Here is an 18,719-nt window from a genome sequence, read left to right as displayed (position 1 = left end):
ACGCATAATAGCCATCAATCATGAGGTAGAATGGCCTCCACAATCTCCTGACTTGATACCCTGTGACTTTTTCCTCTAGGGATACCTAAAGAGCAGGATATACACATCCCCACCACGTGATCTGGACGACTTGCAGGAGCGTATTTGGCATGAGATCAATGCCTGTTCTTCGTCATGGTGCGATGGTTAGAAGAGCAGTGCGAGGCATGCAGCGTCGGTTCACAGCTTTGTGTCGACAGGGGACGGGTGGACTCGCTGAAGGTGTTGGTGCATAAGGGTTATATTGATGTGCTCACCAGATTGTAAATTACTGTCACTTGCAAAATGTTAACAGACAACAAACGATAATGTTGAAATGCTAACAAACGATGAAACCTTACAAACCCTTCACCTTCGAAGGCCCCTGACGCAAGCAAGGTGTCAAATTAAAGCTGATGAGTTACTTCGTATTGTAGTAAACATTTCACAAGAATAAACCATGTATTCTTGACATGGCTGACCTTTGAACTTCGGTTAGTTTTTTTAGGAACGCTGCATAGGTTCCAGCGATAAAGCTGTCTATGGTCTGGCCTAGCCAACAGTGTCCAGTACAGCTTCCCGGCACAAGCAACAACCTGTCGGGTCGCTCAACGGCGTCGACGAGTCTGGTCTACGTCAGTTTGTCGTCAATTACTTCAAAACCTGACGTCTCACAGCGGAGCACGCGGTAGGCCTAAATCCTTTAACGGAATGGAAACTGGAAACGGACTGAATGAAGCTGACATGTATACTGCAATCGTGTTTAATCATCTGATGGGAAAAACAAGTGAAAGTAAGAAAAAAATGAGAGTAAATTCTTGTGATATGTATTCACATGTCGTGAGTAGAAATGGCTGCAGTGTGCAGTTTGAGCGCACAGCTTCCTTTGCGCATAGTTTTAAGACCCTTGGGGTTAAAGGTCACTACAAGTCATATTATAACAAAAAATCAAGCCAAAATAAACTTCCATTTGAACTTCGTTGTGGGTTATAGTGGTTCGTAAAACGATATTTTCAATCAGAATATTTGGTGCTGCAAATAAAATGGTTACACCAGGGCCTGCACCAATTACATAACGGAGCTGTTAAAACACATACGTATCAGATATAATAATATACGACACATCTGACCGTAATGTTGTCTGACTCGGGTTGTTTGCTGCAAACGAAACTATAGCACATGTTCCCGTATTACAGTTAAGATCTCACTCACAAAGCCATCCCAGGCAGTGCTATAACGGTTATTCTGATAATACATAAAGTCCGGATCAGAAAAATTGAATTTAGATTCACGTACGTACGCAAACTTGGAAGAAATAATTGGAGCCCATTTAATTCACAATGCATACACAATCAGCAACGTCCATAGATTGTTATTTTTTTTTTTAATTTTTGAAAGTTTATTGAACCGTGATCGTTTCCTTGCTCGTCACGAAGGGTGCGTACTCTCTAAATTCCAAAGAGTGAACATTCACTCCATTTGAGTGAAAATTCAATCCCTCAGATAGACGAATTGGAGTGAAGTTTTTTCACTTCAAAAGACTGAAATGTCACTCGAACTTCCACTGGAAGGGGCTATTTTCAGCCTTTTTCAGTCAAAATTCAGAGTGATTTTCACTCTTAAACGTCTTGTCCCCAATTTCACTCTTTCCGATTTAGAGAGTTGAAGTCCGACCGTGACTCCTCATACGTCCGATCACGCATATGAAGGTGGTCACCGCAAAACCATGGGGACGCATTATGGTGCGTATCAATCGTTCCACGAAATAAGCGACTTAGGTGACCTTGCATTCCAAAGCAGTCTGTTAGAATACAAGCAGCAGCCTCGATCGGATGGAAGTAAGTCTAACACTCTGGTCTCACCACAGCAGTGAACCTCATTAAAACAGAATGAAGTCCAACGATTAGTGGGACGATATGTTAGTGTTGTTTGTTTTCAAGACGTATCTTTTGGCGTTGGGAAGTTACATGAATTACTGTTGTTTGGTTTCAGTAGACTGGAAGAATAACTTAGTTTCTTGGCAATCGATAATCAGTTGTCACTGATTTTTCGGGTGCGCATATCCTTGCCAGCCTGAGTAGGTAACTGATGAGAGCTGCGGCCGTGGAACCCAAAGGCCGCAGACGATACTGCGTATCGTATCCGCGTATAAGCATGGCGTTAAGCAACTTTCTGAATCTCACTCTGCAAGCAAAGGCATACCCTTAATAAAAAAAAAGGCTGTTCGATGGCAGCGGCCTGGGTTTGATGGAGGAATCTTGTGGATGAGAGAGTGTGGACAATTGACGACTGGTGAGTGGTTTTGTCTTGACTTATCTGGGTGCAGACCACTAATTCAAGTGAGAATTTCTGACCAGCTCATTAGCATTAAAAGTGCCCCCACAGTATCTTTTGAAAAAAGAGATTGTTTGGCCCCCAAAATGGTGAGATTGTGTAAATCGTCGCCAGGATCAACTCCCTGGGTCTTTGAGCTTTCATATGAGGGCAGAAGGGCTGAAAACTACGGTTGAAAAATGGTCCTAAGTGCCCGAGAAAGTTGAGGGTTGCCACTTGAAAAATGGCTGCAATCAGACTTCGGAAAAATCACTTTTTGGGGGGTGATTTTGTTTTGTGGGAATAATTAAAAATGTAATTGGTTAACCCACAAAAAATTGAAAAGAAATTGAAAGATAAGTGACCAGACAAGAATTTCATTTGTGTTTCAGAAATCTCAGGGATGTTGGCGTGCATGCTATTGGGCCCTGAACGGTGCTGATTTTACACTGTTTTCAATGGGGCTTGAATTAGTGGACTGGACCCATCTCGCCTCATAATGAACAGCAATGCTCTTTGTGTGTCACGTAGCTTGACTCATACGTTCAATGTGAGCGCTGTAGAGCAGTGGACCGCATGGTGTGTAGAGCCAGTCTCGCAGGAAGCTTCTACACGCTGAACCCTCGTTTCACGAGCAATCAATTAAGGCCCGCCTATGGGGATTTGTTTGTACATGTATATTCGAACAGACTTCTACTCTATTGAAGTCACAGTCGCGCTTTCCTTGCAAAGTGGCTGCTAAAACTACATGTATACAGTTGGTTGTCGGTACAAACATTTAAAAATAAAATTTACAAAAAAGTAAAAATACTTCACATCTATCAAAACACCACACCTACGAGTGGTTAAATACTACTATTATTACTACTACTACTAATACTAAATATTTTGAACAAATTTGAGGTAAAATCGGAAGTTGCAAATTGAGAGTGCCTTATAACTTTTTAACCAATTACATTTTTAATTATTACCACGAAACAAAATCACCCCCCAAAAAGTGATTTTTCCGAAGTCTGATTGCAGCCATTTTTCAAGTGGCAACCCTCAACTTTCTGGGGCACTTAGAACCATTTTTCAACCGTAGTGTTTAGCCCTTCTGCTCTCATATGAAAGCTCAAAGACCCAGGGAGTTGATCCTGTCAACGATTTACACAATCTCACCATTTTGGGGGCCAAACAATCTCCTTTTTCAAAAGATACTGTGGGGGCACTTTTAATGTTGATGAGCTGGCCAGAAATTCTCACTTGAATTAGTGGTCTGCACCCTGAGGACCCTATAACCCATGGATCGTGAGACGTTCAGCATGGTTACTAGGCGCATTTACTGCTGCTTAAACTGAGGTCAAAAGGATGGTGATTTATTTTGCCTTGGGGATGCAGACGTAAAAATCTAGCGGCAGCTGTTTTTTTCTGTTTCCCTTAGAGCAATGAAACCTTGACCAGTGGACTGAGCTGTGTCAGTAAGGGCTATACTGTCATGTGCCGTCCGTCACGGTAGGGTGCACCAAACTAATTCAACTAGCTCCATTGAAAAGAGATTTGTTTGTAGCCCTATTCCGGACAACTGAAGTCCCTGAGGCCTCTCAAACAAAACAAAGGGTTTTGGGGCCCTTCAGATTTCATTTAATTTTCAAATTTTAGTCTGTTATTTAATGAATCTTTAAACGCCCCAAACAAACTCATCCTCACAAGTGAACTTCCCAAGTCCGGGCATTTTTCAGATGAAATCCCTCGCATTTCTCGGGCTCTTTTGACAATTTTTCAATAATATCTTTCTCTGCTTTGCCCCTAGCCACACACGTGGGGCTGTAGTGGCTCTCTTTTACAACCTGTCTTTTGTCTCTCGCCGCCACAGCCCTACTCCAAGGCATGTCTTAAATGCCTGAAATCCCAACTGCAGGATTGTCACAAACTTTGAATCCTAATATCTTCCGAAATGAGAACGATTTGACAATTTCACTGAGGGCCTACACCGGCGTATTCCTATCCTCAGAGTCTGGACTTTTAAATGAGCCCCCTAAAGCTTTCCCAAACCGTTTTTCTTCCCGATGTATTTATATGCTAACCATGGGCGGCGCCATTTAAAAAAACGAAAGCAGCTCTTCTTGGCGTACCAACACAGTGCGTAGTACGACAAATAAATCTTAAACCATGAAACATATCGTATGATATTTGCTATTGCCTTGGTAAGTGTCAATACAAACTGCGCGGTTAACATTCATAGTTATAAACATACATAGTTCAATCCAATAACGTCAGCAATACTAACCATAGAAAGACCTGATTCACATGCAGAATATATATTCGAAAACTATATCGAGTATATTGCGCATTTGGTTCTCTGCATGGAGGGTTTCGTGGCCCAATCATATGACAGCCATTTGCTAAGAAATGTGTCCTGTACCGTACATGATGTCATCTGCAAGAAGCCTAAGATGCTGGGATGAATTGAAGGAGTCACCTAAATTGCAGTGAATTAGGGAGCTTATTTTCTTCAAAATGGCGACGTGCTCCTGCAGTATTAGAGGTGGACCATTTTGAACAAATGTTTTCACCCTGTAAGTGTTAATGTCTACTCTAACTTGACTAAAAGGTAAACGACTCGTGTAAATCTAAATCCAACTTGACGTGTATTAGAGAATGTGTAGTGTTCCAGCTGGATGCGGATTACGGAATCCATCTTTTACACTTTTTCGTCGCAGTACATTTTTTTTACAGGAGTTAAGCCTCAAGGATTTTTAGAGTAACCTTTGTAGCGCCCATTTTTTAAAGACAGTTGAGCCCATGTCTACTTTTTCCACTGCGGTGCTATATGCATGCAGAAAAGAAAACGTCAGTTGAATGATAAACACTCTGTATTTTTCACAGTTTTCACCAACATGGCGGTGCGTGATTACACAAGCCAACCTGATGAGCTGGAAGACAACGTGAGGAAACAGCAAGAGAAAGAGCGAGATTAAAGATCATGAACCGTAGAACAGACCTCAGGACAAGGCACATTGCCATCAAAAGATTAAAATCGAAGTCTGATATATAAAAAAGCTTCTAAAATAAAACGAGTTGTATCCTGAATCGCTTCAAGCGAAAATTGCATTCATACAAACTGACAAATCAGTGGGGAGGGGGCGATGGCGTCTACTTGTCAACTAGACCCTGAACAGGAGCAGGTTGAGCCGGACTGGCCTCATCTCAAGCGAAGTTGCGAAGTACTGTAGACGCCGGGGAATGGAACCCAAACAACCTCATTATAGGGCCACTCAAAGAACAGGAACCAGTGGGTGAAAATACAACAAACATCAGACAAGTGAGCTTCACACCAGGCACCTCGACCTTGCTCGATTGGAAACAGGAGCTTGGACAAAAGGCGGGCGCAAGTCAAGACTAACACCTGCAAGAGACAATACAGTATCAAGCTCTCAACAGGGGATGACTGAGCTACGATACAGACATGAACAAAATGAAAAAGAGTCATACAGGTTTGATACTCGATTTCAGCTGAAAGATCACGAGCGCGAGACAGAGACGATGGCATCAGCTGAACCTCAGCTGTGCCTGACTCTGGAGCAGTTTTTGAGTTCAGATATCCCTTACTCGTCACCAGAGCAAAGAAGTGTTCTTAGTCACCAGAAAGCTGATCAGGAGGGAGCCAAAGTTGAGCATCAGACTCGCGACACTACTCAAGGTAAACTTATGAATGGATCCAGAACCAAATTTTCGGGGCGGATCATGTTCTCCCGACCAGTACCCATTTCCAAGAAAAATGGACACATTTTGGGAATGTATTGGTACGTTTAGACTACTGATAAAATTTGATGTCATTGGCACATTCGTGCTCTCTCTAAAGGGCTAACAACCATAGTACATATACATGTACAGGAACATTTGAAATAATCCGCACCCCACGCCTGGTCAATCTTTAATCCGAAACCGGCATTCCTTACAGCACTCCGCAATCAAGAGACTTCTTGTGGTAACCCCAGATATCAATAGATTGCTTGTGCCTGCTTCCGATTCCCTATAACGATTAGCTAGAGGCAAGTACCGATTACCTCTCTCTGACCAGTTTCTCACTGCTTCCTGAACCGGGCACACATTATTTTTGGTTCCTCTCTCTTGATGGTTTCCTTACGCTTTTGCATTTTGAATGCAGCCCAGCAATGATAACCCCCATTTACGTTCAAAACTCCAAATAGCACACCCCTTTACGTGATGAATAACAAAATGCACATGCCCACTGTCACGAAAAAGGTCCGATGACGCAACCTCATTCCCATGGGTACAATCCTGCCATGCCATGCTGATCCCTGTGAAGGGTCGCGCACACTGTCTACCCATGGAGTCGAATTCTTAGAACATATTCATTGCTCTTTTTTAATCGTGCAAACGCAATATGTATCGATATCATAACGATAAAACATATCTAATATTGCCCTACCCTGACAAGGTGTCATTATTTAAACTCTTCAATGTACGACCTCCTTTCTCAGAAAATCCAATGAAACATGACGTACGTTTGTTTTTAATTGTACAAATGTAGTATTCATTGATAAAATATCGATAAAAACAAAAACAATGCCAAGCATAGCACTAGTCAAAGGTAGCTTATACAGTTTGTTAAGAACACCTTAAGATCATATGCCGTTCATTTCTCAAAATTTTCTTTCTGCAAATCAGGAAGTAACGTCGACATTTTGATGTGTTACTTTTTCAGTGTCTGCCCACTGCACTGAAGCTACCTGATAACTTTAAAAACCTATTAGGCCTACACGTGATATTTAAACATTTTTACTCAAGCTTGAGTATTTGCTTTTTCTGAACGTAGCATGATCAAGTCCTGTTTTATTACAGATTGTTCGCATACCTCTGGTCGACCATCAATTAGCATATCAGTTGATCAACCAAGTACGTTTAAATCACAGCAACTGACCACAAATGCTGTCATCTCTGACCCACAGACACCAGGCAGCAAACATTATTAGAAATACACGTTTACCAGTTTATTTGTTTCAGTTGTCTTAATTTCTTTCAACTATTGGAAACAGTCCTGAGCGAGACGATTCGCTTTAAATCGTAAAAGAATAAGTATTTATCTTGCAGATCTTTTCAGGTATGACCGTTTAAGACATAGATGGAATGTCTGTACCAACGAGTCTCTATCTCGCTTCATCTCTTTTTCTTCAGTGTTAGACGATGACATTTCCTCGCGCATAGCTACACCTCTCGGTCCAGATGAGTGGAAGAAGCTTGCCATTCCACTTGGCTTTAAAGGAAATATAACCAATGTTATTGAGGCCTTCTTTCCTAACCACTGGAAAGAACAATTCTCCTTCATGCTAGAGGCATGGAAACAGCTTCGAGACATTCGTAAAGATCAGGTCCAGGAAAAGCTCAGAAATCGGCAAAAAGGGCCTCGCAGATCTACTGCAGCATCCAGGTAGGTTAATTGTATTCACAAGATAAAAGTGATATGCTTCACACAACGTCCACTAATCCATTCCTAATGTATCTTCAAATAAATGCACGCTTTAGACTAATCCTGTAATCTAATAAATTGTAGCTGTTATATAAGGATTGTTTGCCCATATAGACTATACGGAATGCTAATATGGCGAGCAGTATCGGCAAAAGGATGCATTGTTGTAGATTAGGGTAATGAATAAACATAAGACAAATATATAAAAATAAGACACTTCCCAATGAAATCAGACCAATTAACTCTTCTGCTTTCAGTGCAGTTGAAATCCACAAAGTCAAACTGCATTTTACATGTAGTATATTTAGCTCCGTTTCAAACAATGGGAGGTGTCAAGAGGTGGAAATAAAATGTGATCGGTGAGATTTAAGATGGTTGACTTTTCGGCTCACCTGTGGACGAAATTAGCCGTGCTTGAGTCGAATCCGGACGTAAGCTGACCTGCCATTTTCATAGACAGATAGTTACAGTATTTGAAATGTAAATACATTATAGTCTCCAAAACAATTTCCCTGCTTTTTCTGTTGGAATAAGGAGAGAAAATGCAAACCTCCGAATTTAAACTCTCTGTTGATTCGCTTTTTATTGCAGGAGGAATAATGTACCGCAGTACAACAAAACAAAATACAAGTGCCATTGTAGTCAATTAAAATGTGACGTAATAGATACTATATTGTGAGTGTAATTCTTTTTGTTCCAAAGAGGGAATCTGTCTTCTGAAACATTTGAGGCTAAATAACTCCGACGTCAACCGGTCCGTTGCTTTGTGAATGTTTATATCTGTGTGCTATCTATCTGATGCAGCATTATTTCATGTGGTCAATTCCTTTTTTTCAGGTCATTGATTGCAGTGCTCTCAATGGTAAAAGGGGCAGAGGAAATTAAAAAAGCCATGTCACCTGCCCAACTCAAAATGTGATTAACAAAATCACAAAACCTCAGCATTCTAAAAGGCCGTAAAAGATTTCAAATAGAAAATTGTAGTTGATCCCTCCCCTTTCACTAAGAATTGCATTTTTTTTTACAGCCGATGAAGTTTCGTTTGAGCCGGCAAGAAGACTCGGCCAAGAATGGACAGAACTGGCTTTTTTCCATAGTTTTAGCAGTGAAGAAACAGGCCTAAGCAGCGTGGAGGGATGCCAACTTGCTGAAGCATCCTTGTCTATAAGAAAGTGGAATTCCCACCAGGACAGGAATAATTCTCACTTTGGAAAACTTTGCTATGCAATAGCGATTATCAGCCAAGCTTATCTTGTATCTCAAGATCTTCATAGAACAGGTATTGCCAAAGGTTAATAAAGTCCAGTCAGTAAAGTAGAAGAGGTAATTTTCAAGGGCATAGGAACCATTCACATCATGTAATACTGGCAAATGGATGTTTTCTTCTAATTTAATTAAAATCAGCCTTGCCTTGTACGAAAATTTTAACGACGTACAAATTCAACATACTTCCTTGGCATCACCGAACCGGTTAACGTTAATCCTGAAAACGAACAAAATTATTTCAAATGCCGTCATTCCCAAAGGTCACTTGAAAGGCGCAGATAATTACTTGGACAAAAGAAACGAAATTTTATTCATCATTTTTCAGCATCATTTTATTAAAATTGGTAGGTTAGGAGCCTCCAGAAAATTAGGGATATCTGCATCTTCGGTGGTGCACTTAACCGAAACAACATGGTCTTCTGAAACGCAATGTTCCTCAATATAGCTTTATCGTGTATTCATTTTAGAATCACACCAAAAGGTGCTGGTCTCGGTATCTAAAGAATATGGACCCAAATGGAAGGAGTTTGCTCTCCTGCTTGGCTTCACTGCGTCATCAGAAAGTGATGAAATCATGAAAGAAAACCTCAGCAATGACACAACTCGATCTTTGGTCTTGCTATGGAAATGGAAACAACGCGTACACATGACAAGAGATCAGCTTGGATATCTGTGCAGTGCAATGACAGACCTTGGCAAGGAGCATCGTCTACAGCTTTCACTTCGACCTCACCGAGGTACTGCATCCACAGATCAAAACTGATAAAATCGGGGTGATTATAAGGCAATAGCCGTTGTAGTTTTTGCATTGATTTTTTTCAGTCCATTTTGCAAGTACTTAACCCTCTGCATAGTCGACTTATACATGTATCTATCTTTTGTGGACAAATCAAGTCAAACAGTGCCAATGGCGTCGAATGATTTAGTCCAGTTAACGAAATTCTTTTTACTTAAGTTTAAAGATAAGAATAAATGAAGTGATACCAAGTGTGATTTTAGCCAAAAAACCCTCAGAAAAGAAATTGGGATGCAAAAAATCCATTTTCCAACTTTTTTCAATAACCTTTTCATTTTTCGTTCGATTAAGCTGATTTCTTTTTTAGCTCTCACTCTATCCATATGCTGCAAGACTGCAGAGTCCCTTTAACGTTGCTAGAAACAGCTGGTTAGTACGGAGCCATGACAGGCACTCCACTCTAGCCCATGGATTCCTTTGGGAAAGCTTGGCCCTGGCCCAACCATGTAAACGAGCTCACAGTGTCTGTTCTTGTGCCGCCCTGACAGTTATAAACATCCCCGCCCTTTTGCCTCTGGCGTCGTTGAACTTAAGGGCTATTCTATGGGAGGTAAATCATGTCTGCGGCGGGGGGGGGGGCTTATGTGGCCAAAGTGGGGATCGGCTTATAAGTGGCTGCAACCATGCGATGTACATGTGGGCCCACTAGCAGACCCCCCCCCCCCAAATCAAAATCTAACATAAACTGTCGTGTTGGTGTTTCCTGGAACTCGAATGATCCATTTGAAAAGATTGAAGGTGCTTTAGGCCCCTCCCAAGGCGGCTGTTTACTTTCTGAGTGGATATAGAATCCATTCATGTGGGCTGTACCCGTTTTTTCTTATAATGGTTTGCTCGCAGGGGTTTGGAGTTGTCAAAAATATGAACTATTGAATTGGAAGTCGTGGTTTTATTCGTTTTGGTTATAAGAACGCTTGTCACACATATCCTAGCGCTGCCAGTTGAAATATTTCAGGCAGTTCTACTTACTTGAATAAATTTGCCCCGAATGCTTTGAATTCATTTTTCAGGAAGATTAGAGTCACACCGAGCTCAGGTGTCGGAAAGCACTGCGTTGCAGCCAGAATCAGCAATGACAAGTGATGTAGAAATGCTGCCTGATGTCCATACCAAAGATGTACGTTTTTGTCAGTACTGTCACCCATTTGAGATTGTACCATTTAATCTTCTTTTCCCGGTTACTGTATTGCGTGTTCTGAGTCGTTGAATGGTTTAGTACGTCAAGCACATATGCCACCTAACAAACGTTAGAATGAAAGTTGCACTAAACGAACGTTTAAGACCTACCAAGGGCATATTCATTCTCTTTTAGTTAATAAAATGCTAGAGATTACAATGTCGAATTGGTACTTTTACTGTCAATCAGGATTATTTAGTCACCTAAAAATTTTCGCCAGTGAAAAATCTTAAAACAAGGGAAACCATATTGGCAACTCGACAGCGTGACGGTACATTATGTTCATTTCCAATGAACTTTCTACCGCGTGAAAACAGCATACATTACATCGTAATCTCCTTGGAGCAAAACGTCTGCCCCTTTCCGAAAACCAGAAATGCGGTTAAGTTCAACTTTGCCCCATGGAGAACATCGAGATTCTTCCTGATTTGAATAAATTTTGTCGAAATGATTTCATTCAAGATGCCGAGTGTAGATAGCGTTGTTTAAAAGGCAAAAAGAACAAACAATAAATTTTCGTGAAAACGTTGACGAAAGGATCCTACCATGCAGTTTATACTCATTCGGTACAATGATGTTCAGGTTCTATAACTTCCATTCTTGGCTCATTATCAATGAAATTATTCATAGCTTGTTAAGGCTAACCTATAATGAATTTGTTAGCTAGGATTGTTGGATAGTTATCGAACTTGCATTTGCTGTAATGTTTGATGCATTTTGTGTTTCAGTAAAGCATGATTTAAACCAGTATGTTAATCTCACGACACTTCATAATTCATTAGATCTTCTACTTGGAGGTTCTGTGATCATGCATATGCTATTTGAGAAGTTCTCAAGTGGTATTGTGTAATTCGACCAGCAGAATTAGAAGCCATTACTGCGGTGGCACAACGCTCATGGACAGATGATACGCGCGCGTTACATGCCTCTTCGACCAATAGGTTTTCTTGATTTGCCAAATGCACGCGCGCGTCGACCTGAAGAATGTGCGTCTGAGTGCGGTGCCACCACAGTTATGGCGTCTAACTGGATCGGTCTATACAAATGCAGAGGTATAATGCAGATTCCGTACACTGAGCTTGTGTTAAAACAAAATTCTTCTTTCGTAATGATTTGCGACATAAAAACATTTCAGATATCTTCAGAGAGTAACTCACAGCAACCACCATCCCGCCTTCAAATGATCCTTGATGAATATCATTCACAAACAAGTGACTTCAGTGATGAGGAACTTCTGGACACGTGCTTTCAGTTACCTTACATCGCCATAGGGCACTTCAACGAGAGCGGTGGAAGCCTGTCCTTAGATAACTACGGTGTTCACCTCACTATTCCGCCTGGTGCTATACCTCCAGGCCCCCCTCAGGAGGTCTACATCTATGTCGACCCATCTTCACTGCTGACCGATGGGGACGACCCGACAAAGATCGCACTTTCGAGACGCGTCAAATGCGGCCCTACAGGGTTGAAGTTTTCGGAAAGCGTGGTATTGTCCTTCCCTCATCAAGCTGATGTAACAAGTATGGATCCCAAGGGGTTCAGCGCCCGAATGTGTCAAGACGATGACTCGTCAAAGACGTGGGAAGAGTTCGATGAAAATTTGTTCGTGGTGACCAAAGACAGGGTAATTCTCTTTGTAAATCACTTCACATGGTACGCGCTGGAGTTCTTAATGAAACTGATGTCATTGGGGAGTAGTAGCAAACGGCTTCTAGTGGCTGCCTACGGAGACAACTTCGTGCGCAACGGACGAACATACCAATTTCGGGTGTGGGTTTTGAACGACGATGAAGCAGTCAAAAAGGTAAGATCTCGAAAACGTCTCGAAACTTCACTTTTAACTAAGTTGTGTTCAGTTTGAGCATTCTTCAATCTCTGCAATCTTGTGAGTGATATTTACGCATTCTTTCGTAGTCTGATATTCAAAATCAAATTCCTACCATTTAAAAATAATGTCCAACTGATTGTGTTACCAATGAGTCATTTCCCATCCTTAATCTTGAATATGGATATGGACAAAATCCAATTAGAAAGTGACAGTGCAGAAGCCTGCACGATTTTTCTTTTACTGTTAACAAAACAGAAAACGATGTCACTACTTTTTAGTGCATTTTTGACAATGTGGCCCAAATCAGGATTTTTGGTTCATTCTTCTGTTAAAAGGTAGTGTTGGATTGATTGAACGTTGCAGATAGTTCGTGAAGGCTGCAAGATTGGTCTTTCACTTATTCTCTCTATTAATTACATGCACACAGAATGTGGAAGCTGATGAGAAGTTGAACAGATTGGATGGTTTCCGGAACCTTTTGTTTAGGTGGGGCGGGGGCGGAGTGTACGTTAAACTTTCTCAGTTCCCAGATGGATGTCAAGTGCCTGAAGGAGAAGAGCAGGTAAGACTGCATTGTACCCATTTCATTAGATCTTAGATGTCCGTTTAGGTCACTGACATGAAAGGAATAAAATAAAACGGGCACTTCTCAAATGAAAGCATATACATGTATCTTAGCTTCTTAGTAGTTGTTCGTATATACGTGATAATGGAAATAGATCAAATGATTTTCTGTTTGTTTTAACAGATTATCGACGAGACAAAGATAAGCAATCATCCATCAAACTCTGTGACTTTTACCCTGCGTCAACTATCAAAGCTTCATGGTGGTGACGACCTGTACTGTTCTGTGGAAACGTACCAGAAACGTGCAGATGGAGACTCCAGAAAGCAAAGCAAAAGTTGCCTTTCTATTTGCGCAGCTGTAAGTTCTCATCAATGCGACGTCGGTTATTAGAAAAGCCAATCAGTAAAAGTGAAAGGTCGAATGTTATCAGCAATTGTACTATTTATATGCTTAAAAGAAACTTTGATTTATAACAATTTTACCTTGATTCTTTGCAGATAAAGACAGACAACTGTGCTGAGATGACTGCCCGTGATCGTGGTGTTGCTGTCGGCAATTCAGCGGTGAGAAAACAGAAACATACTCACACCTCACACTAAGGGAAGCCTTACATTAGAGGCAGCTCATCAAGAAGTCATTATTTTAATTTCGTACTAATTCGAACAATTGTTAATTTGTGTCTACATTTTATGCCAAGTACAATTTAGAGCAGTCATCTGACGCAAATGTTCCTCAATCCAAACAAGACAAAATCTTATATGCCCATCACTGAATAAAAATAGGCATATTTGCTTACGGTTTGCCAGCTGAAGAAGTAACTAATTAAACACATACGGTATGTTGGTTTTTCTGCAGTTAATGCAGTCAACATCATCAATTGGAGCAGAAAGCAATGGCACGACCACAAGTCTCCAGGTAAAAGGCAGGAAAAAACCAAGTGCTATCGACTTAAAATAGATTCTACAGACTTAAGATTATAATAGAATCAGACCCGTTTTCTTTTATTTTCCTTCATTGAGATTCTTTTTTTACAGTTATTACGTGAATCTCCGAATCTAAAATGTTCCAAAATTATTATAATTTGCATGAGTAGAAGCAAAGCGGCAACTATTCAAGATACGTGGACTTATTTTTCTTTGAATGATCAGGACGAGATCAAGAATGGTTTCTCCAAACGAAGACGTGAGGGCAACGGTCACTGTGGAGACCCGAAGAAAAGTCTTGATTTGTACAAGGAAGTGCAGCAGCAACTGAAAGGACAAAATGGCAGCGGTGACAGCTGCAGAATCTTCGTGACTTTATACAGTGACCAAGTACTGTGCATTCAGAAGCCTGGTATACTTAGAGAAATAACACCGACGGAATGCAACAAAATTGTTCAAGAGATCACCAGGGTAAGTTGTAAAACCGGTAGCAAGGTTTCTCTCTGAATATCAAGATTGTGTGTGAAATTTTACTTGTCATTTGAACGATCAGTTTAAAGACGTACCGTAAACTAGGGTAGATTTTGCATCCCAGGGTAACTTTGGTACCCCAGGGTAACTTCGGCACAAGCCACACCCCTTGGTTGTAGTCGTCGTACCTTTGCAATATAAATTATATAAGATTCTCTCGAATGAGTTTTTCTACGAAAGTAACTTTATTATTAATTGCATCTGGAGACTTGGCCTAAAAAGATTTTAATATGTAAATTTGTTCTAATCCTTTTTTCCCATCCAGCAACATGTTGCCCCGAACCACGGGGTAACTGAACTCCAGGTTTCAAAAAAGGAAGAAATTATGTCAGATAAGAAAGGTAAGTGATATTTGAGAAGAGTTAAAAGAAAGCTGAATAAAATCTTTGCACAGATTCTTTTTCAGTGATTCTGAACAATTCCTCTTGTCACGTAGATCCATTGCTCACCCGTAGTGATGGATCACCAAAATTTCACTCCTGTGCACGGGGCAACCATCTTTGTCCTTTTGATCTTCTGATTTTTCCCAGGCATCAAAGATTCAACGCTGCGTTTGTTTTCGAAGGAGCTCGGTGCTGAATGGGAGGCTCTAGCAACCTTCCTCGGCTTTAGTCCACCCGATATCTACCGAATCAAGAACGACAACCCACATGATACCAACAACCAGATTTTTCAGATGCTGCTGGGATGGCGAGATGAGCGGTATCCTCAAGCTCTGGTCAATACGCTCAAAACCAACATCGTAGCGATCTACGGAGAGGATATTGGTAATAAACCTCCAAGTACATACATTTGTGTATTTTTCTCTCCGGTATTTAGGTACCTTTATTCGGGAAAAATATTTACGATTCTCCAAGACAACTCATTTTTATCCTGATAATTCAGTGGAAACAAGGATTGATAACGGTTTGTATGAAATCTTGACCAAGGTACGAGTTATCACAACTTCAGATTATGGACGTTTAAACCATTGCAGACATTTTGAGCAATTGCACCTCGCTGAAACTAATGATTTCAGGAACAACACATTAAGTTGAAAATTTCATTTGTTATATGCTTTGCCTTCTTCTTCAAACATCAGATCATGTGGGACTTAATAAAATGCATACTACAAAGCTTTAACACCGAGAAGGATCTCGTTTCTATAAAATTAATATACGATTTTGCTATCCCAGAAATAGGCCTAGATGATTCAAGTCTTCAAGAGGTGTCACTCGCGCTGGGACCCGAGTGGGAGGCACTAGCAACATCCCTCGGCTTCAGTGAAACTGATATCCTCGAGATTAAGGACAGTCAAGATCAGATTCTCAAAGTGCTACTTGGGTGGCGAAATAAGCAGTTATCCCCTGAAGCACAGCTTGAATGGCTTTGCTGCGAGTTGAAGAAAATTGACAGGGAAGATCTAGCTGATAAACTGCGTGGTATGGACGGTTTCATTATATTTGTTTTTATTCTATGTTCATTTATTTATTGGTGCTATATTTTTGCTGCATTCGTCCTGTTAAAGTAGTCACGGCCATATGTGACATGTACATGGGTACACTTTAAATTTCAGTCTAGATGAGACTAGATGAGATTCTAGTCCAAACGGTGTCTCCCTTGACTTATATCAATGAGTTTTCCTTTTGGAGGACAATCTTTCCTGTCAACCCGCTCACGGACCGTACCAATGCGTACCGTACGCGGTTTTCATCCAAATGTGATGTTCCCTTTTTAAAATTTCTATGGTTATCAATTTCAACCAACCCTATTTTCTACCGACCCTGACTTTGTCTATTAAATAACAAAGGATATGATGCAAAAACAGTGCTGAAAATGTGCATGTGCAATACGATGTCGCCCAAACACCAAAGTGGCGACTGTTGAACGAAATCCACAGTACCGCATCCAGTGCAGAACGAGCGGTACTGTACCACCCTCAATAGGCCTACTACATAGATCACCAAAACACAAAGAAGTGACTTCGTGATGTGACGGCACTTATCTAAAAATGAGTCTTGCTACTTTTTTATCACGTAATTCTTTTTTTTTCGGACTTTACCATTGACGGAAGCATCAAGAAAACCGATCTCCCTGTGAAGCGAAGGCAACCGAATGTCAATGACGCTGTTCCCGTTGGTATTCTCACCTCTGGACGCAGGCTTGAGTTTTAAGTTATTTTGTTATGTTAAAACAACACAGTTACGATAGACAGTAATATGAACGTGGATTAGAGAAAGGAGACAATGGAAACAATTTACTTACTCCAATGAATGCGTGTATTATCCAATTATATCTTAAAAGCAGACGTACTATTTCTCTTTGTGGTCACAAACATGAACTTAGCACGAAATATGAGAACGGTTTATGAACTTTAAATTATGAGTACCACATTATTTCAGCTGGACGATGAAGAATTTATATTTAATTTTTCATTGATAACATTGTTTTTTTTTTATTATTACCGTACCTTTTGCTGTAATTGTGTTACCACAGATGCAACAATGTTTACTACCAGCTATATGTGTTTGCTATGGAAAACTCAGCTGATTGGTGTGCAGTAGATGGAAGTTTGGTTTCACTTCGCGATTCCTTATAAATTATGGGTTACAAAATGTTAATGTATGTAAGCTACGTTTAAAAATGTGCATTTCATGAACGAGACAAACAAAGCAAAATGATTTTTTTCAGAATTGCTGATTCTAACCGTTGATCTGCTTGTGAAACTATTTGCTGTTTGATAATAGGCAAATTCATTTATACCTTAACATGGTTTGAAACAAGCCATATATTTGTTATATGTTCTCCCCAAAATAAATGAAAAGAAACGCAGTCCTGTACTTTATGTAAGAGATGGCGACTGCATCAGCGGAACGTTTTTAATGCTCATTTTTCAATCCACTGACTATTTGAATATCATGTATAAAGTGAAATCTGAGAGATTGCGTTGGAGAACTTACTATAGGGCCTACCACTAACTTCAGTGTAGTTTTTTGTACAAAAAGGCTCAAAATATTCTTCCTCTTCAACTTACATTAACCTGGCAATCGATTCATCCTACGTGAAGTATATTTCAAATTATGGGCAGATGCATTTTATAATTGCAAATACAGATTCAATGTACAGACAACTTCATTATGTCCCTGTATTCGTCTTTTTTTTTAGGCACTGGCTCCAGCTCCCCGTGATGACGTCAGGATAAGATTAAATGAACTGAATACTTTTAAAACAATTTTCCAAAAATCATTTTGCATATAGAATTAATACAGCGTACATTTCACAGTTTATCATGTTCATTTCCATTTTCCCGTCTGCTCCTGGAGGCTGAAGTTGGTGCTGAATTCAGAAGTCAAGCTCACTGGTTGCTATGGGTAACCAGGGCAAAAGCTGATGGGCCTGTGTGAGCCTCCCGACGCAGAAAGGATGTTAACAATTGGATTGCACTGTCTGAATGGTTCATTTCCAAAGGTTACCCGTTTATTAGAAAATTAAGCTGAACGCATGGAACATTCAAGCACAGAGCTACTGAATCCCTATACATGTACTGTGCAGACTGCATGGCATTGAGATTATTGTCGGCTGAGCTCGATTAGAGTCAATAATAAACATCCAAGCCCAGGGGCCAGTCGCAAACAGCCCTGAGATTGATGGAGAGTACATTTCAAGTTGTTTTCCAAGTATCTCCCAAAGTTGAAAAGAAATTGGAGTCCAAAACCGGGCAAAAAACTGACAAGGAGTGGAGATCAAAAACACGTGTTATGCCATGGGATTTAGAGTGGATAAGAAAAACTAAAACGTGTCTGTCTGTGGATATAGCATGTGACTTTCTGCAGTTTCCTTTTAACGT

At 40.5% G+C, this 18,719-nt stretch overlaps 2 protein-coding genes across 3 annotated transcripts; both read left to right on the top strand.

Annotated features, from left to right (window-relative positions):
- The first annotated feature begins 3,753 nt into the window (after positions 1-3,753).
- LOC147797918 (uncharacterized) lies at positions 3,754-7,769 on the top strand. Its single transcript, XM_087141828.1, has 3 exons — positions 3,754-3,825; positions 5,200-6,013; positions 7,513-7,769. Exons 2-3 carry the CDS (start codon positions 5,758-5,760, stop codon positions 7,767-7,769), a joined length of 513 nt encoding a protein of 170 aa, XP_086997954.1. The 5' UTR covers positions 3,754-3,825; positions 5,200-5,757.
- Positions 7,770-8,823: 1,054 nt separating this feature from the next.
- On the top strand, positions 8,824-18,507 carry LOC110989951 (uncharacterized). 2 transcript variants are annotated; one of them, XM_087142549.1, is made up of 13 exons: positions 8,824-9,083; positions 9,538-9,807; positions 10,877-10,983; positions 12,179-12,847; positions 13,299-13,433; positions 13,620-13,796; positions 13,937-14,002; positions 14,295-14,354; positions 14,588-14,833; positions 15,159-15,234; positions 15,424-15,675; positions 16,069-16,314; positions 16,947-18,507. In XM_087142549.1, the coding sequence occupies exons 2-13, from the start codon at positions 9,645-9,647 to the stop codon at positions 16,970-16,972; spliced, it is 2,223 nt and encodes a 740-aa protein (XP_086998675.1). In that variant the 5' UTR covers positions 8,824-9,083; positions 9,538-9,644; the 3' UTR covers positions 16,973-18,507. The 2 variants fall into 2 exon arrangements, with proteins under 2 accessions (XP_086998675.1, XP_086998674.1); XM_087142548.1 differs by having other exon boundaries at positions 8,825-9,083; positions 15,424-15,660; positions 16,928-18,507.
- Positions 18,508-18,719: the final 212 nt, after the last annotated feature.

This window comes from Acanthaster planci, linkage group LG10 (genome assembly GCF_054643075.1).
Source record: "Acanthaster planci isolate LZ-2023a linkage group LG10, COTS_SCS, whole genome shotgun sequence".
NCBI lineage: Eukaryota > Metazoa > Echinodermata > Asteroidea > Valvatida > Acanthasteridae > Acanthaster > Acanthaster planci.
Note: the sequence above shows the minus strand (reverse complement) of the source record. Positions and strands in the feature narration are given on the sequence as shown.